Genomic DNA, 21,347 nt, shown 5'->3' on the forward strand with positions numbered 1-21,347 from the left:
TTTGATTAAACTTATAACTTTCTTAAGTGATAGAAAATTTATAGTTTCATTTAATGGACAAAATTCAGTCCCGAAAACTATTCCTGTTGGGGTTCCTCAAGGATCAGTGTTACCCCCTGCTTTGTTTAATATTTTTATCTCCAATTTTCCAGTCTTGCAAAATTATAAATTTGGTATTTCTGCAGATGACATTCCAATAATCTCATCCAATGAAGATCCTAACAATATAATAAACAATATTTAAACTGATTTAGAAATTATTTTCGAATATTACAATTTCATTGGAAAATTAAAATTAAAGCTATCTTTTTCACCAGAAAAATAGAGGATTGTTTTTTACACAGACGTAATATCAACTTTAATAACTGTGATAGGTATACCTTCGTTCAACTCTGTCAAGTATCTTAGATAAGAAGTTGCCCTTCAAAGAACGCACACAAATGACAGCAAATAAAATAGATGTCGGCATTAAAATGTTATATCCGCTTATTAACCTGAGGCATTACTTATCAAACACAATAAATTTATTATTTATAGAGTCGTTTTTCAAGCAATACATTTGAATCGCCTGTATGGGGTAATTGTGCTACATGTATATTAAAAAATTGCAAATTCTTTAAAACAAAATTTTAAAAATGATACTCAAGCTCCCCTGGCATTTCTCAATCCAAGCCTTACACTGTCTCTATGTGCAAACGTATTCAAAATAGACAAGAAAATTGAAATTCTCAATAAAAATTTTTTTAGTATATGTATATCAAATGTATGTATGTTCTTTTTTTTCTTGTATAACTTATACATCTTGTTATTTATGTATTATTTATTATCTTATGTATTTACCATATTTTTTATGTTGTTTATTTATGCATCATTATATGTGTTTTCTGTTTATTTATTAATTAATGTATCTAATTTAATTGTATACTCATTCTTCTGTCTACTTATTTTTTCCCATTTACTAATTTAAATATATATTTATTTATTTATTTTTTAATGTATTTATTTGTTGTTTATATATATTAGTAATTTAATTATCTATTTATTAATTTGTGTATTTATTTATTTTTGTTTGAAAATTTATTTATCTATCTGTTCAAGTTTTTTCCACTGCTAAAATAAATCATCGTAAATTAGTTTCTATTAAATCTAAGCATAACTTATCTGTGATATAATTATAAACAAAGTTCGAATAAAGGTTTTTCTTTGCAATGTTTTCCTTCAAACTTACAAATATTAAGATATACACATGCTGTTTAAAAACTAATTATTATTTTTCAGTAGTAAAATTTGATATCATATCTCTGTGCAGTGCAATGACTTCACAATATTGTAAACTCTGTAACTTTATATAGTATCTATCTGCATATCTAAGTAAATGGCCGATCACATATTATTTAAACTAACCTTTTTCTACTAACATACTTCTAAACAAAAGTTTAGAAATCTTCAATTTATTTGAGTCAAACTGCACCTGCCTTATTCTTTTTGCGTTGAGGGTTTTGTTTAAAGTTTTCTTCAAAATTATTACACAAATTTGTATTATCAAAAAAAATCTGTGTGGTAGCTTACCAAATATACGAAAATAAAGAATATCTATCTATCTAAAGATGTAAATGGGGATGGGACAATAGTTTAAGGAAAAACTCATATTAAATAATTTGTCAATTTTCATTTTATTTCATAGAAATTACAATGAATTTTTATTAATTTTTGTTTCGTGGTTCTTGAAAATAAGATATTTTTATGTTTTTTGTTTTTGTTTTATTTTGGGAGATTTTTAAAATTGTTTTTTCTTTTTTGTTTTGGTTTAAATTTTACTATATATTAAATGTATATAACTAATCTTGTAATAATAAAACATTACACCTTTTCTCACGTCTTAAGTATTTCTTTTGTATGTTTTTTTTTTTGTTTGGCTTTCCATAAATCTAAACTATTTCATTTAATTTTAACATAAAATCAACAGGACATGCACACGAAAATTGAGTTAAACCAAAACTAAAATAATACGAAAACACATTTTCGGGCTGACATGTACATATATGTATATATAATATAATATATAATATCCATTTATATCTTTTACACGATTATAAATAAAGCAAATGTAAATATATTTTCATGAATATGTTTCATACAACATATTTTTTTTTAAATACTTCTCTTCTATATATTTATTTTTACTTGCAATTTATTTTTTACAACAACACAACCAAATCGATGTTCACATTGAAAACAATTTAAAATAAGCAACGAAATTTTTTTAAAATACAATCTGAATAAGATATTTTGTTTATATTTTTTGTTGATAACAATTTGGCAAATAAAATATATTTTATTTCTCTTTTGAATAAATATTAAAATTCTTAAAGCATTTAAAGTTAAATATTATAAATTTTAAGCATATAATAATTATTTAAAAAATAAAATATATATATTTTAATTCATGGAGGTTCAGAGATGAAGATATAAGTTCTTGATATCTAATTTATGAATGAGAGTTATATGTACAAAATGTGCCGTTATATATATTTTGTTTGTGATTTATAATTGTTTTTGTTTTTTGTTTGTTTTTATTCGTTCTCGTTTGTTTTGTTTTTATTGAAACCCCATGAATATGCGCTAATTTTGTCTGCGTAATATTAAAGCATTTTACATTTTCTTTTTTCTTTCAATTCATATTAAATAAAAAGCATAATTAAAAATTGGTATCATTTTGGAAACTTAAATCTTTTTCAAAGTATGTATACACACAAAATTAACAATAACTTTCTATAAATACTCTTTCAAACTTCATTCCTCCATTTATTTAAAACAAACTATAAAATATAAGTCTAACAATTATTTTAAATTCAAACATAAAACATGGTCTAAGAAACTTAACAATAATTAGCAGTACTTTAAGACATCTAATAATTTTAAAATTTAATTATATTTAATTTTTGTTTTTTCTTCTATAAATTTACATAAATTGAATAAAAAGATTTTTGTTTTGTTTAAATAAAAAACATTATTTTAGTAAACTTACAAACTTTACTATGTCACAATTTTCTCAATTTCACTTCTTATTCAATGCAATGCATTTTCTTAAAATTTTAAATATTTAACTTTGTATTTTTTTAATGTTTAAATTAAAATTTTGATCCATAAAATGCTTATCTAATTTTCAGATTACATTTATTTGAGCTTTTTTTGAAATAGTTTTTGTGTTCTATTTTATACATTTTTCAACTTTCCAAGTTGTTTTGTTACAAAATGTTGTCTTTTTTGTTTTAAAGTTATGAATTTTATTTTCTTTTTTGTTTAGTCATAAAATTTAATACGATTTTTTACACAGATAATTAAATTACCTAATTAATATTTTAAGTAATGTCCTATTGTAATTTCATTATTTGGCAGTTTTTTGAGAATTGTTTAATTTTCAATTTTAATTTTAATAATTTTATTTGCTATAATTTCAAATTACATACATAATTTTTGTTTAATATATATATTTTTGTATGATGGCAAATCCTATGTTTTTTTTGTTTTCTTTTGTTTTTTTTTTCATTATTTTGTATTCTATTTGTTCGCTTTTTTAATATACATTTAAACTAGACATTATATACAACGTGTGTGTGTTTTTATTTTGTTTCAAAATTCTATTTGTATTTAGTTACCTATATTTTTTTTTTTGAAATTAAAAATATACGAATTTGTTTAATCTATTTGTTTTTTAATAGTAAGTGAATTTCATTTTATGAAATGTAATATACTTTTTACATTTTAAATTTATTTTGTATGTCGGGTCAAAAATTTTAATTTTATGTACAGTGGTCCCTTTGAACCTATCGATCATTTTAATCGTTTGCTTTGAGATGAATTCGAAGATAGAATTCTTTGACTATGATTTTATTTATGTATGTTTTTTAATCGAAATCAGTTTCTATGTATGTTGAGAGATTTTCGCAAGGTGTTTTATAGAGTTAAGATGTTGAATAATAATTAAAAAAAAAATGATTATATGTGGAATACAGTATACAGAAGTTGTCCATCAGAATGGAAAGGTTCAAGTTTCAAGTTTGTAGAAAATGTACTTAAAAGCATGAAAAGTCAAAAAGTAGTAATGTTTTTCTATTTTATAAAAACGGATATGTTTTACAAAGTGTTAAAAAAAGTAATTTTAAAAATGTTAATACATTTTATTTAAATATAATTAAAATAAAACCTTAAGTCTTAAGACGGCATTTAAAAAGATTGTTTGATTTTCAAGACGAATAAAAAATAATCCCTACACAAAATTCACACAAAAATAATTGCAACAATCTTTTTCTCCTGAAACAAAATTTCTAAAATGTCTTCCTAAAACAAAACTACTTGAAAAATGTTAAAATAAATTCCACACAAGTAATGCCTTGAATTCCTTTGTTAATATCCCTTTGTGAAATGCACCCATTAACTGAAGACAGGAAGAATAATAAAAAATTCAATTAACTGACGGCCGGCGCTGACGCGCACCCCCAAACCAATCTTCTCATCTCATTTGGTAAAAAGTGGTGGCAACATTTTTATTTTCACTCATAACACGTCCTTCCCATTGCCACTGCTACCTGTCATCCCCGACAAAAATGCTCATTCGAATTAATTACACTATGGACACAAAAACATAATAGACACAGGCAAAAAAAAGAACGAAGGAAATAACCCCCACTCCAAGATGAGGTAGTAAATGTTTAATTAGTTCGCGAAAGCATTTTACTTGCACTTTATGCCTTAGTTAATTTTTTTCAAAAGTTCCTTTTTCTATGAGCGATAAATTTATGAATGAAGATTTCAAAATTCTTACACGAAAATGTAGTTTTGGAAAAATAATTCAGTAAACTATGAAAACGAGTACATTACAAAAAAAAGAATGAAACAAAATCAATTTTATGCTGAATTAAGGTTTTAATTTTCACCTCATTAGCATTAGAATCAGAAAATCTCTTTAGAGAGAACTCGAAGCCGATTTGACTTTGAAGGTCCTGTTCTATGAGAGACAAAGGATTACTGGAAGATAATAATACGCTTAAGTGAATAAATTTAAATTTACTTTAACTTACAACTGTCTAATGAAGGACAATGTTGATGATGATGGTCTTGTTATTTTTTTTGTTTGCCTTAAGGAATCCTTAATCTTCCCCGAATTCCTTAGATTTAGATTTTTCTTTTTCAGTGAGATTAAACAATGTCTTTGTAAATAGTTCATTCTTGAAAATAAGCTTTTGAATAATTTAAACTAAGCTAAAGAGGATCAGGCTTGGGCGTTTGGTATTCAAACTTTCAAATAAGAAAAAATACATAAACATAATTTTCAAGAAGAAGAAGAAGGATCCACTCGATTTTAAAGTTCGTAAAAGGCCTTGTGTGATGTAAATCAAAATTAAATATTAAAAATTAAAACAAAATACAATTTTATCAATGAACCTCAACATTCTGACAGCTCACAAAAATATCATATCAAAAAATAAAAACACTTAGAAAAACATAAATGATGTTGAAGAAATGATGACCAAAGGAGAAATAGTGCTAAAATTATTCAACAGCTGCCCGATTTCGATGCCGATTAGGATGAGCTGCGCAGGATGACCTTTATTGGTTTTGTAATTATGTCATGATATGCACGATACATACATCACACCAATCGGCTGGGGCAGCTCGCTCCCGTGTTATATGATAGACTCGCGATTTCTTTCCAATTCCTCGGTTTCGTTTTCAGGATCTAGACTCGATGTTGATGATGCACCGCAAATTTGCATTTCAATTTCGGCCAGTCGATTTTCAAGATCCCATTGTTGTTGGGATAATTTCGTATTCAAAGCTTGGTTTTCAGACTCGACTGTGTGCAAACGTTCCCTAAGCCTTTTGATTTCGTCTTCTAGGGCTTCGTGGGAGCCTAGTAGAGGTGTTGCACCACCACCAGCTCCACCATAACATTCAATATGTGATATTGATCCGCAAATGTGACCTGATTGTATGATATAAAATTTAGCATGATTACGAGTAAATTTATGTTAAACTTATGTAGAATTACCAGTCCTACTGGGTTGTGATTGGGGGCGTGATTGATGGGATGTGGCTCGACTACGTGGCCGATCATCTGAACTATGTACACTTGGACTCATAGAGCCTGGTGAATCTGACGTCCTTGCAAGACGTTCGGTTACTGTTTGGGTTAATCTAGGACTAGGGGCACGACTAGAATATAGAACAGAAAAATGAGTACCGCTTTGTTTTGTAATATTCTACTCACCTATATGCTAATGGTTGAGTATATGCTACAGATGATGGTCCTGGTGGTAACCACATATCCTCTAGTGTCGTCCGACCCTCACTTTCCACAAGTCCCGGCGTTGACTGGCATCGTCCCATGGCAACTGAATTAAAATATATTACTGTATCGTAATTAGAAAGTTTCATAATTTTTGTAAGATAATGTGTTGAGTGTTTGTTTGTGTTCTTATTTAAGTTTGAAGGGGGGGCGGGGGAGTAAAATTAAATGTACACAGGTGTGTGGCAAAAGATAACCACGAAATGTTTGAATTACTACATAATATTATAGTACGACATTCAAAACAGTGTTTAAAAATATACCTTTCTCTAATGGAGCTTTTTTGTATTTCTCCAAACGTTTTACTGCTATTGACTCTAGACGTACCCTCGCTGCTGGATATTCTTTAAGGACATCCCACATGTCGGTTTTGCTGAGTACAAATAAATCACTGTATCCAACAGAGCGTACACTTGCTGTTCGTCGATTACCTATTTAAGGATGTAAATTTTAATAGTTAGTAATGAATTTTAAAATAAAATATCTCTAAACGAAAAGTTCAAAATAAAATATTGGTACTTTAAAAACTATACCTTAGAAAAAATTTCAAAAAATAAAAACTATTTACTACCGATTCATACTTGATTGCAAATTTACTACGAAGTGAGTAAACATTTTTGAAAAAATAAGAACTCACATATGTACGAGTATAAGATAATCTATAAAAGAAGTGTTAGTAATTTTTTTTAACAGACTTTAAGTGATGTTTATAGTTAAATCACAAATAAATAAATTAATTAACAGAATGTTTGATTTTGTTTGTTTTATAAGAAAATACAATATAAAAATGAATTTTAGAAAATAATAACTGAAACATTTCATTTATAAATGTATTTTACTATCAACAATCAAATATGGATCTTAGTTCTTAATTTAAAAATAAATCAATAACTTTTTAAAAAGAAACCAATTTTAAATATATTTTTGTTTTTATTTAAAAACCAATTCATACAAAAAAATGGGTCTACTTCCATGCATTGGATTTACTAAAAAATAGTAAATACTTACAAACATTAAAATTTAATTAATGTTCAATTGAATAATATTTTCATTACCAAAACATAAAAAGAACAAATAAAAAGGATTAAACACACACTTAACTGTTACATTCCGCCAGGCAAAGCAATATCATAAATATTTTTGTTTTTTTTTCTTTCAATATTACTTTGTGTTAATTAAGGAAAAACAAATTAAAATTAGAAAAAAAAGTTACCGTGAATTTGTATAGTTAAGAAAAGGAATAGTGTTCTGTTCATACTCGTTCGGGAAGATATTTATTTTTTTAAAGTTTAGTTTTTATTATTTAAATTGATATTTAACATTTAATATTGTATAATTATTTATTTATTTAGATGATTTGTTTTAAATACTTTTTTTAACAGACATACATTCCAAAAAATCATTACTGGATTTCTAAATAATGTGATGAAACGTTTAAAATTAAACAACTAAAAATTGCATAACTTAGGCAATAAAACAGAAAAATAAAGAAATATGTTTAGTTTTAATAGCTTCAAATTTCTTAACTCAATGACTGTGCATATATCCACGTAGAGAATCTGAAGTACTTGTTATACCTATAATTCTAGAGAGTGTTTTTTTTCTTAACTACTGGTACATGAGAATGATTTTTTTATAGTTTAAAATGGGAGAGAAAAACAGATTTCGCATTTCACATTCTTAATATTGTGAATGATTTAAAAGTAAATCCTCTTTAACATCACAGCAAAAATCCATTTGTATCCCAGAATGTTTCAGATACATTTTTACTTCCGACACATAGGAACTATATGGCAATTTTGCATTCGTGCAAAATTTCGAACTCGCTATTTTAATCAAACATGATATAACGATGGTAGAGAAGGTTTTGAGCAGATTTGCGTAAGCCGTACAAACCATACAATTTTGTTGGTCAAAAATTAATTTGCTCTAAAATTTTATTTTTTAACTTGGCTTCTTTTAGTAAGAAAAATATATTTTAGTATTGCTCCAGAAAGTTACCGCTCATAGAACCGTTTTTCTTTGTTTTTTAATTTTGGATGAGTTGTGTCTTGGGATGAAACTAGCTTACCGACAAAAAATGGTGTGTATTCGATAAGTTCATTCAAATACACAAACCATTTCGTTTAACATAATAGTTTCCGCGTATTTCATATTTTTATTATAGTAAAAAGTTAAGTTTTTTTTTAACAAATTATAACTGAATATTCAATAAAATACAATTCGCATAGTCTACAGACAATTATTTTTGTTTTGAAACTTTATTTGTTCAAATTAGTTCCGTATCAGACCTAAAAAAATATGATGATGATGTTTTGTCCAGATTAAATTTCTATGCAATCACTTAACAATTGCATAACACAAATATTTTTAACAAAAAATGGAAAAGTTGAAAATGGAGGTTTTTTGACAAATCAAATGGCACTTATATCTTTGTATACAGGATCAAGTTCGTGCGACCCAGTCGTGCTGAATTTGAATGATTTAAATTCAGTGTTCATTAAATGTATTCTTTTATAGCTTCTACACTATTTTACACACATGTAGTTAATTCAATCCTTACCACTGGCATTTTCCACTATCAATAGAAAAAAGCAAAACTAATTCCCATTCCCAAAAACTCGCTTTGTAATGATTTTAGGCCAATTTTAATACTTCCTTTTCTTTCTGTGAATTTCTTTTGCTTTATCTGTAAAAGGATAATGTAAAAACAATTAAGTAAATTAATCAGTCGCAACAACATTCTAGTTAATGTTCAATCAGGTTTTCGTTCACAGCATAGCTGTATAATGGCATTAACTAAAATAATCGAAGACATTAAGATTGAACTCAATATTGATAAGGTACATTTTTTAGTTTTACTAGACTTTGCAAGAGCATTCGACATAGTGAATCACTCCATACTTCTAAAAAACTGCTTAATTCTTCTTAAAATGATAGAAAGCAAGCCGTTTTCTTAAATGAACATCTCTCCGATTTTCTTCCGGTTCATCAAGGATTTCTCCAAGGATCAATTCTATCCCCCTTCTATTTTCATTATATGAAACTAATGAAATCAGTTTCATTATAAATGAAGTACCAAAACATTTTTTTTTATGGCATTCAAATTAACAAAAGCTGTCTTTTGGGTTTTTATTGACGATTTCGTCTTACACCTAGAAACAAGAACTAGAAAGGATATCCTAGTGGTCGTCTTGCAATGGGTTGATTTTTAACTCAAGCAAATGCAAATGCCTGGTTATATCAAGAAACCCATTAGAATTCGTAAATTCCAATAAAAATCTAAGTATATTTTTCAATAGAACATTAACCTGGAATGATCACATCAACCAATTGGTAGGTAAAACTTATGGAACGCCTAAGACGTCGTGAACAGACCAAAACAAACATCACTCCATTTAAAACTAGATATTCATGGATGCAAAATTTTTTACAACTACGATTCCATCAGACAAAATTAAATTGAACATTGCCTTCAATAGTAACATTCGATACATCTTTGGGTTAAGAAAGTACCAAAATGTTTTACATTTGCAAGAGATTCCTCTTCTGGATGTGACGAAGAGTATCTTATTTATAATTACAGGCTGAGGCAAAAAGTTGCCCATATTTTAAAAGGCAATGACAAACAAATAAACAATTTAACAGAAAAAATTGTATTGCATTTTTTTAAATTAAATACTATGCCATTTTACTATTATTAATACATTTACGAAGCCTTTCCCGGAAGTTTTCCATTGTTCGTCGAGTCATTCATGGTTTAATGGCTGCCACTTCTTGAGTGATTGCCTCCTTAAGTGCTTTTAAAGATGTTGGGCGAGGAGTGTAGACTTGGGCCTTTTAATGTCCCCAAAAAAATCACAAGGTTATACATCGGGGAACTTTGTGGCCAGGTAATGTCTCTTCGTAAAGAAAGAAGATGCCCTGGAAACATCTCTATCAAAATGTTTAGTAAACGCCGTGAAGTGTATGCTGTGGCTCCATCTTGTTGGAACCAGAATTCTTTATGATTCCTAGTAAACTGATTTAAGTTTGGTGGGAGGAAGGTCTCAATCATGTGACAGTAGCGATCCGCATTAACTGTAACTTTTTGTCCATTTTCTTCGAAATAATACGGACCTAACACATTTGTCAATTGCTCGCAATAGGCAGTACCCGTGAAAAGATTTAAATGGTGCAAGCAGGGATCGAATCCAAGACCTCTGGCATGACAGTCCAACGCACTAACCATCATACCACGGGTACTCCATCCCTGACAAACATTACTCGTACACAGTAGTGGTTGAGAGTTGTAAGTCACTAGACCCTAGTTCTCAACGGACTGTTGTGCCACCCAATTTTTTAACACACCAAATTCAGCAACAGCACACCAAACTGTCACATAAGGGATGTTAAATAATCGTTGATGAATTTTGTGAAGGTTTTCTGTTGCCCAGTATCGGAAATTTTGTTTATTTACAGTACCTGATTAATGGAAATGGGCCTAGTGAGATAAAACTAAAACAGCACCAACGTGAATTTTTTGAAGAATGTCTTCACAAACAGCTCTGTGAGTTTCAAAATCTCTGACTCAATTCTTGTGCGACCATCATTTTGTAGGGATGCATATGAAGATGTGTGTGCAAATTTGTCTTGAAATTCTATCAGACAATTCAAGGGCAGCTGCATGTTTAAGTGTTGAACGCGTTGAAGATTGCTGGATAGACGGACTTATACGTGCCACATTATCCGGCGTTGTTGCGATAAAAGTTTGGCCAGACGATTTTCTCTTCAGCGCAGAACCCGTTGCTCTAAAGTTTGATAACCAAACTTGAATCGTTTTTCTATCCGAAACAGGATCATGTCGTCCAAGTTGAAATCGCATGCGAAATGCTCGCTGAGTAGTAATCGCAGAACCATCATTACGGATATAGTCCTCTACGACAAATGCGCGGTGTTCACGGCATGTAGACCTCTATCTATCTATACCTATAAATAGCTTTAAATGTAAAATGTCTAAAAATACGGCAGGTTTTTTTGCCGGACCCTGCATATATCTTCTTCCTAAGAAATGGTAAATGTTCTCTTTTTCTCGTAGGTTGCATAGAGAGCAAAATATTGGTAAATCCTCCCTATGAGGTATAAAGTTCAAGTCCTTAAGTTCACCTCTGGCTTTAAAAACTGAAGAAATAATATTGTTAGAGTACTTTTCATTGAAGCAATGGTTTTCACAAAGATTTTGATCTAAAACTACGTATATTTCTCTGTGTAAAGAACCTTTGACATGCTGAATGCTGTTAACGAGCATTTTCTCAACTACTGCAGAGAAATATCTTCTTTAAATGGCCTTATGAAGCTGTGAACATTGAAACTGTTTTTTTTTTTTTTTTAAATGGAAAACACGTCAACGAACATAATTCTTTGAAAAAATCTGAATGTGAACATCGAACAGATCGACATCGGTAATTTTGGCCCGCTTTTTGTGTTTGACCTCGGAAAGGCAATTTTTTATCTCTGCAAGTTACCCCTAAAACTCACTTTCTACTTGCAAATTTACCTTTCATAGGAATTTCTGGAATGCCCTAATTAGTAACTTGTAATAAGAATTTAACCCTTTCAATGGGTTCTCAAGATCTTGAGTAGGTACATTTAAGCGTATAAAAGGTTCATTATTTTTAATTTGCTATAACTTACTTATATTTGGTAAAACAAATGGTTAGTAATAGTAAAGCTCTGATCAAAGTGGATATGATGTGGTGATTTCTTTGATGCCACCATATTTCAATACCGGGCGCAACTGTACAATGGATAACTTCTTCGCACCCGTGGACTTGACATTTAAGTTGCTCGATAATAAATCGCACCGTCTTCTGAAAAATCCACAAAAACAAAACATACGTGCCAAACCCCTTAGCTATAAAAATTTTTTTTATTAAAACGATTCCGCAAAAGCCAATAACAGAAAACTGTATCGGCTAGTCCACTCATCTATCAATGTAGTTTCTGAAAGAAAGGCATTAATGACTTATATGTTAAAGCTAAACAAATAAATTGTTTTGTATGGACGCAACATAAATGTAAGAAATCCACTTCTAGTTTTCAAAATAAGCCAGTGATAATATTGGACTACAACAAAACTAAAGGTGGAGTCGATATTTTCGATCATATAGTTTTTATATGTTCCTCCCCAATCCAAACACTACGCTGGCTGGCCGATTGTTGTGTTTCACAAGTTTCTAGACGTAGCAGTAGTAGCGACTTTCATAATTTTTTAACATTTTAAAATTGTTCAGAAACGTTAAGCTCATCCCAATGGCGATAAAAGCTGTAAAAGCGAAAATGAAATAACGTTGACAGCTTTCCTCGAAAAACAAAATAGGGGAAACTACTCTGGTTGCCCTTCGTCTTATGGGAAGATTTCAACCGGTATTGCGAACTGCCCCCAGAAACTTCCTTGCAAAAGTTGCAGATGTCACATTTGTTCAAGAGCAAAAGACACATAAACCACAACCACCTGTTATTGTTGCGCAAGATATTGCTTCCATCACTGTTAAAGAGAGGTACAAATGGACCCCATGACAGGTCTATAACTTATTTCCAGAAAAAAAGTTATTATAGGTCAGTGACCATAAAAAACAGATACAATATATAGAATATTGAATTTTGTTCAATGATAACAATTAATCCCATAGAAATAAAATTAAAAACAAAAAAGATATGAGTGTTTAAACACGCTCTGGGGTACATTTGGACCTCAAGAAACGAAGTCGACTTCAAGTTCAGTAAGATTTGGTTATTCATCATGAATTGTTTAGCGCTAGAACAATGTTTCCAAATTGTGAAAATTTACTTTAAAAGAACAAAATGTCCGGAACTTCAAATAGTACGTCCTCTTAAGAATTTCTGAATAAATGGCTTAGTCAATAAACAAAATTTACATACATGGAGCTAGGACAACCATCAAGACCCTAACTAACAAGCATTACATTTATTTCAGTTATCATCTTTTGAATTCGGTAATGAGCTGCTGTTATGGTTAATGGCGAGGTCTATAGAGCTCAAAAACAAAATCAGCTAAACATCAACGACGTTTGTGGAAGTGATCCTGTAAACTTACCCTCTCGTTTGTGTGACTTAACGCCGAACTGGGCTCAATTGATGCTTCTGAAATTTCTCATACTCTCAAATAAACACCCTTTACTTATTATTACGAGTACTTAATATGCGTGACGTAAAATAATGTACTCCTTCAAGCTCAAAAAAACTATTAATTTTTGTTTTGTTAATAAAATTTTCAATGTTAGCAGGACGAAAATTCAACTCAACGCTGAATATAGCAACAACAAAGTCGTATTTATATCCTTTTCACCTCGTTGAAGAACACGAAGCAATAAAGGAGCTCATGATATTACAATTGGTTGCGCGAGAAATTCAAATTGGCTAAAAAGTTGCTGTCGTAAACGATGAATGGATTAAGCGAAACGAAAAGTATAGCTAACAGGGTGGTAGGTTTTGAAAGTGATGAATTAAAATAAAATTCAACAACACTCAAAGATTTTGGAAGAAAATGAATTATTTTCATTTGATATGAGTCCAAAAAATATATAAAAGGACTAACTATTAAAAGCTCTTAAAAACCAACCCTTTCAAGAGTAAGTAGGTCCTTTTTTTTCAAATTCCCCTTTTATGTAATAAAAAATGATATAGGATCATAATAAGGTGTCATAGCATTTTGTTCGAGGATTTTAGAATTCTTATAAGCCATTTGGAAATGTGCAATTTTATAAGCACCCTGTTTATTTAAGTCCTTAAACTCTTTCGAATCGCTTATGATTGTTGTTGTATTTATGATGTTACTCTCGTCTTGCGAACATATAAAAAGATGTAGGTATACATATTTGTAAAACTTAGAAGTTTAAAAGTACGGTGGGGGAAAAAAAGTCAAGAGATAGTTTAACTTGCGTATCCTGAATATAGTACTTCAAGTTTTAAATTGCTTATGGAGACGCTTGACGGGAACAAATACATGAAAAAACTACGAGTACTGAAACGACGACAAATATTACGCTGACGATATATGAAAGTACATATATTATTTACCTATATGTGCATAATATGATATCTTATTTTACTCAGTTGGTGGTGTATTTGCATTTAAAGTTTTTCAATTCAAAAACATCTGCATCATGCTTGGAGTTTCGGTGAAGATTTCGTTTACGGTAAAAGGAAAAAAGAACCAACAATTCAATGGTCTTCTTTATTCGTACATCTCTGCAAAGTAATCGAATAAATATAGAAGATGAATTAAAGTTTCATCAGATGAGTGTTGAAAATGCACACAAATCCATATGTACATACATATGGTTTGTAACTTCTTAGAAAAAGATTTAGCTTTGATAGAAGATAAAAGTTATTTGAAAAGCAGTAAAAGATTTGTATTTTTTTTAAGAAACATGAAAAGTATTTTCTGAAAGCTGAATTACAGTTTGCTTTAATTAACTTGGTTTCCCGACTTAAAGTGTCCTTAAGAGTTTATCTTATTAAATATTTAAGCAGAGTCTACATGAACAAACACTTGCTTCCCAGAACCCGAAGGAAAAATTGTGAAAGTAACACACTGAGTAAGAATGGAGGAAGTTTACGAAAGTTATCCAAAAAAGATTTTCTTCTTCAAAAGTTCCACAAACACAAAGAAACTGAAAAGAATCAATACAAAAAAAAAACTAATCACGATTAAAAATGTCACTAGTTTGAATTGAATCAAAGCTAAAACTCAATTTGTTTTCTAAGCACCGGCGAACAAAGTAGAAAACCACCATAAAATGTAGTCCCATCCTTCCAAAAAAACAGAGTTTTATTAAAATTTCTTTTTCAAACCCTTTGTTTTGCTGCAGGATAATCTAATTTGGCCACATGGACTAATGCTAATGAACGAGCAATTGATAATGCTTACGCTCGGCCACCACGTGCTACTTTTGCCGTATTATACCATCATCCCTGTAGTTGGTTCTTGTTCCCCTAAGGATAATTATCATCAATTCCAAAGTGCAAAACTCCTTTGTTTCAGTCACTAGGGACTCTAAGTAGTATAATATGGTAATGGATTTGATTTAATATGTCCTCCATTGACATGCTGCTTGCTGATGAAGCTGCTTCTGCTATATACCATCACTTTCATACCACATAGTGTGATAAAATAAGGATATACACTCTCACATACATAATATAACTTGTCACTAATTTGAGAGCGAAATATAGCAGTTACCGCTACCACTATACTCGTACTATATACCAGAACGCATACAAGGAATACAAATTAAGTTTACTTCAAGGACATAACTCTAGTTGGTAGATTAGAGTGCTGAGGACGGTTTCTGCACAGCTATTAAGTATTAATGACAATGCGATCATCTTGGTTTTGAAATGCTTAAAAATAGAAATGATGATGAAGCATTTTCAACAAACTAAGTTAAAGGATATTTCCATTGTTTAATTAACGACAATTATTTGGAAAACTATAAAACCTTATAGCTTTGAGTTTAAGAAGGTTATAAGGAAAATTAAAGAACACATAAATACCCTAAAATTAAAAATAAAATAAAATACCCAAACATCTCCACAGTCATCGAATCTACATCCACAGAACTACGCAGTAGAGGAAGACCGCGGGTCAGGTGGTCTTCACAAGTGGAAAGTGACCTCACCCAACTTGGAGCGCAAAACTGGTGAATTCTAGCTAGGGACCGAGCTAGATGGAGAAGTTCATACATTACTGTATCGCCTTTTTAACCAACCAACCAACCAACTTCTCTGACCCTATAATTGTACAAGTGTTAAAAATTGTATTAAAAGTGATTAATAACGTAAAGATTCATTTACATTGACATTTTGGTTGACATGTTAAATCTGTACAATAGCCTTTTACTTTGTTGAAGTTCGCACTTTAAAATTAATGTTTAAGTACTCTTGTTAAAAATGTATCGTCTGTCAAAATAATTAACACGCATTTTGTAAAGTTTACTTTAATTTAAGAATTTTAAGATATCTTTGCTGTCAAAAAGGTGACTTTTTAATATTCATCGAAATACAAAATAAAGTCTTATTTTCACTTTAAAATGCGTAGAGGCTTATTGGAAAATCATCATCGCATACTATATCAAAAAAAGATTTAAATTAACCATCCTCATGGTATTGATTGAATATAATGGTAAAATTGTTATTACGTACATATGTGAGGGCGTTGTAACTTTTGTCAACCATGGTGCATTGGAAAAGGTTCAAAAGTGAGGTCATTCTTAAATGCAATTAAACTCAAATGACCCGAGAAACGCATTTAATTAAAAAATAAGCCGGTAAGACCAAAAATAAAAAAAAAACATGATGCAGATGCCAATGCCGATTCCGATTGTTGGGGATCAATATACCAACTTCCCTACCTTCGAAGCTACGATTCAGAAGAGAAAATTTACATTCGTAATGCATTACACTTTGAAACATTTTTTTAAAATAAAGTTGGAAAATATTTTGCTTATTTCTGAATAAATTTAAAATAAAATACATTCCTCTATAGATAAACATGGATATGGTATAAATATACATTATGTACTTGTACATTTTTGCATAATTATCCGATTGATTCAGGATCCAGGGTGCGGAGTTAAATTAAAATTAACGCAAAAAAGATCGCTGCATTAAAATTTCAACAAGAAATAAATTCGAAAATGCTTATCTATAGAAGTATTCGTATACATATGTATTGGGATATTGAACTTATAATAATTTAATTAGCATGGTAATATCCAGGAGATGGTACCTCCGCATACCTCCGCAAGGGTGTCGTATGAATTTAATTATTTTGTATTTAATTTATTTAAGACAAACTAAAATCATAAGTAGATGCCATCCAGAAATCCTTCCGTATTTCAATAGAGAAAATAATTATTGTTTATTTATTAAAGTCTGATTAATCCATGTTTGCAATCACAAGAATCATTTCACTCATTTAATTTTTTGATTGACTTGTTTGTAACTATAAGAGGACATCTTTTTTTAATAGATTCTTTAAAAATCCCTAATTGAATGAAACTCGATAAATTCAAGCAAATGATTGCAAATTTCTTCTTTTAGAACAATCATTTAACTAAAATCAATTGTTTGCAACCATTTGACCATTCATTTGAATGAATCTTTGAGTAATTCTTCTTAAATATTTTGATTCATTTGAAGATATTCAATCATCTTTATACAAGTTTTTGATAATGGATTATATTTCAAAATTTAAAGTTTCAGTCTTCTGAAATGAATGCAATCAGCTAACAGTCTTCTAGTTGAAATGGGGAATCGAAGTTAGGTGCTGATTAATCCATCTCTGCAATCTAAAGAATCATTTCACTCCTTTAAAGTTTTGATTGACTTGTTTACATAAGAGGAAAATCTTTTTTGAATGTATTTTTTAAAAATCCCTAATTAATTTCAACTGGAACAATTCAAGCAAAAGATTGCAATTTTTCCTCTTTTACACCAATCATTTAACTCAAACCAATTGATTGCAATAATTTAAGCATTCATTTGAATGAATCTTTTAATAATTCTTCTCAAATCTTTTTATTCATTTATAGTATTTGCAGTTTATCATATACAAGCTATTGCTAATGAATAGTATGTGATTTAAAAATTTAAAGTTTCAGCATTCACTGCAATCAGTTTACAGTCTTCAAGTTGAAATGGGGAATTGAAATTCGGTTCTGATTAATCCATCTCTGCAATCGCAAGATTCATTTCACTCATTTAAAGTTTTGATTGACTTATTTGTAAAAGAGGATAGTTTTTTTTATGAATGCATTCTTTGCAAATTTTCTCGCTTACATGAATAATTTAACTGATCTCAATTGATTTCAATCATTTGAGCATTCATTTGTATTGATCTTTGAATAATTTTTCTTGAATCTTTTGATTCATTTAAAGTATTTGCCATCATCATATACAAGTTTTGCTAATGAATGTTATTTCAAAATTTAATCCTTTAGTCTTGAAGTGAATGCAATCAGCTTACAGTCTTCTAGTTGAAATGGGGAATCGAAGTTCGATGCTGATCAAGCCATCTGGCAATCACAAGAATCATTTCACTCATTTAAAGTTTTGATTGACTTGTTTGTAAAAGAGATTTCAATTATTTCAACATCCTTGACAAAATCTTTGAATAGTTCTTCTTAAATCTTTTGATTCATTTAAAGTATTTGCAATCATCAAATTATTGCTAATTAATGATATGTTATTTCAAAATTCAAAGTTTCATCCTTCGCTGCAATCAGTTTGAAGTCTTTAAGTTGAAATAGAGAATCGAAATTCGGTGCTAAAAATAACCTTTGTTCAAAATTTGAAGGCACTTCAAAAGTTACTGATTCTTTTGAGTTTGAATTGAAATTTATAAATAACATAAAATAAAAGCAAATAATATAAAAAAACATACGGTATTAAAAATTAAACCTAAAATAAGTCCTGAATGATATTTTTTGTGTTCCAAATTATCGAGTTTTTTCAAAATAATCTACGAAAAACATTCTTCCGCTTTTTGGTAAGCGAAATTTTACTCTTTCTGAACACAACGAACCTGAAAAGCCTCTTTATAAAAATAAATCATAATATATATCTTTTAAATGTTGGAGACTGTTTTCCTTTTTGTATAAAATCATATCTTAAACAATGTTAAGCATAGATTCAAAGCGGGGCAGGTTCCAAAATTATAGGTTAACATTTTTAGCAAGGGTTCTAACTGAAACATTTACCATATTTGTTTTCACATCCAAAAACTTAGAGTTTGGTGTGATAAAACATTAAAAAAAAACTAATAAAATACAGAATTCTTATATTTTTCTTGATCATTCCAATTTTAAAAAATAGTGAAGTTAAAAACATTCGAGGAATTTTGAAATTTAAATTTTTAGGTACACTCATAACATTTGGGGGGATGTAAGAAAGTGCTTAATATATTTCTATTTAGAAGTGTAGTTGTTTTTTAAAATGAAAATTTGTAAAAATATTATCAACACATAAATTAAAAAAAGAAAATTATAAAAGAGCATGATGGAAAATTATGTTGTTAAGAATGAAATTTACGACATTTAAAAAATTCACACCATCCATTGAATTTATCTATATTCATCATTCAACCATTATTATAATAGTAACAAATTAAGAAAATTAAAAGTTTAAGCAATTTTACTCTGTATTTTCTTTTTCTTTTCTTGTTTTTTTTTTTAACGTTTAAACACCGAATTTTTGTTTTTGTTTGTTTTGTTAAATGAAAGCGTATATTGTTCCACCTGGCGTCAGAATTGATATTTACCAAGCTCTTTACCTGCTGTTCCCATGTTAAGTATACTAATTTCGCCAAAATAGGAACCTGCCTTTAATGATGCCATCACAGTTTTACCATTATCAGCGACCACCTGAAGCCGACCCCGATTAACAATATACATCTCTTTGCCAACTTCACCTAAATATTTTCAATTTGAAAAGTTAAAACAAAAAAAGTCGAATTTTTTGTTGTGACTTACCTTTTCGACAAATATAGTCACCAGGTGAAAAGAGTACCGGCCGCAATCGTAGCACCAGCTCACACAGGAAACCAGCTTCGGTGTTTTGAAATATTTCGACTCGCTTAAGTGTATCTAAATGGACGTTAATTGCTATTTCAGCCTAAAAATTCCAAATCACCAAAATGAACACAAGACAAAAATGATTAGGGAAGGAACAAGCTATACGAACCTTTAGTTTATCAGGAAGACAGGATACGGCTCGTTCTTCGTCGGAACACTTTTGGGTTAGCCACAAATAGTCAAACCATTTGATGACTTTGACCTGCAGATGATTTGGTACTCGACGCATTCGCATATAAGTCTTTACACCGTCTAATTTTGCTGCAATTAAAATAAACCAAAGAAAAAAATTAAACACATGAGACACGTTCCATTTGAATAAATAAAAAGTAATATCTTTTAGGGAAACAAAAATGGCATGCTCTCTTTCAAAACCACATAAATCCATCACTTAAAATCCCTGGACATTTATATCCACTGTTTTGTAAAAAGAAAAAGGAATGGCTTCGATTTGCACCTCCTGAGTTGGCCAGAGTGAGCTTATACGGGTATAGATACTGAAAACCTATCCTATATTTTCCTTCCAACAAATAAAAGAAGAACTAAACCAAAGCAAATCCATTGACTATTCCTATTGTTATCGGTTGGATACGTTTGTCTGTGGTTAAATGTGGCTTGGAAGGTATTTTAGCTATGGTGACCATCTGCTCTGTTCAATCAACGTAGCTCAATAAATTTGGATTTGGATCATTATTGAAGCACATTTAATGTAACTGTTTTATCTGTTCACTGTCAATTATGAAAGAAAGCAACGCTAACTTCATTGTTATCACGTTTTAAACAATTTAGTAAAATGCGAAAAGAATTTTAGTAAATTAGATTAGTGTTTAAACTTTTGCTGAGTGAGTCAAATAAATAATGAACAAAATTGAGTTTCGTGCAGTGATAAAGTTCTTGACTAAGCAAGGCTAATCGCCTCAGATCATTTTGGAAGGGATGTAAGCTGTTAAGATAGACTCTTTTCATAAGAAAACAATAATTTGCAAGTAACATAGTGTTATTAAAAAAGGAAGAGAGTGCATAGAAGAAGATCCCCGTTCAGTCGATTGAGGCAACTTCCTCAAACGTCGTCGGAAAAGTCGAGAAACTTTGTTGAAAGAGATGTAAGCTGTTAAGATAGACTCTTTCCCTAAGAAAACAGTAATTTACAAGTGACATAGTCTTTTTAAACAAGGTAGAGACTATAAGGTCCATAGAGAAGATCCCAGTTCGATCGGATTGAGGCAACTTCATCAAACATCATCGGAAAAGTCGAGACACTTGTTCTGGAAGATTGTTGACTAAATAAGAGACAACTTGCAAAGTTGGAGTATCCCTTGAAAGAATTTTTATTATTTATCAAGACCATCTTGGCATTCCTA

At 29.9% G+C, this 21,347-nt stretch overlaps 1 protein-coding gene across 1 annotated transcript in view; it reads right to left on the bottom strand.

Moving 5' to 3' along the window:
• Window positions 1–1,383: 1,383 nt before the first annotated feature.
• The window catches only part of LOC129948922 (cyclic nucleotide-gated channel rod photoreceptor subunit alpha), a 94,437-nt gene continuing 74,473 nt past the window's right edge, over window positions 1,384–21,347 (bottom strand). Inside the window, exons 4-10 of the mRNA XM_056060072.1 lie at window positions 20,096–20,247; window positions 19,885–20,026; window positions 19,674–19,823; window positions 6,613–6,780; window positions 6,272–6,395; window positions 6,053–6,216; window positions 1,384–5,986 (exon numbers count right to left, since the gene is read on the bottom strand). Coding sequence (XP_055916047.1) covers window positions 5,688–5,986; window positions 6,053–6,216; window positions 6,272–6,395; window positions 6,613–6,780; window positions 19,674–19,823; window positions 19,885–20,026; window positions 20,096–20,247 — 1,199 coding nt within the window. The 3' untranslated portion in view covers window positions 1,384–5,687. The remainder of the gene's footprint in view (window positions 5,987–6,052; window positions 6,217–6,271; window positions 6,396–6,612; window positions 6,781–19,673; window positions 19,824–19,884; window positions 20,027–20,095; window positions 20,248–21,347) is intronic.

The sequence above is a fragment of the Eupeodes corollae genome, chromosome 3 (assembly GCF_945859685.1).
Source record: "Eupeodes corollae chromosome 3, idEupCoro1.1, whole genome shotgun sequence".
Taxonomy (NCBI): Eukaryota; Metazoa; Arthropoda; class Insecta; order Diptera; family Syrphidae; genus Eupeodes; species Eupeodes corollae.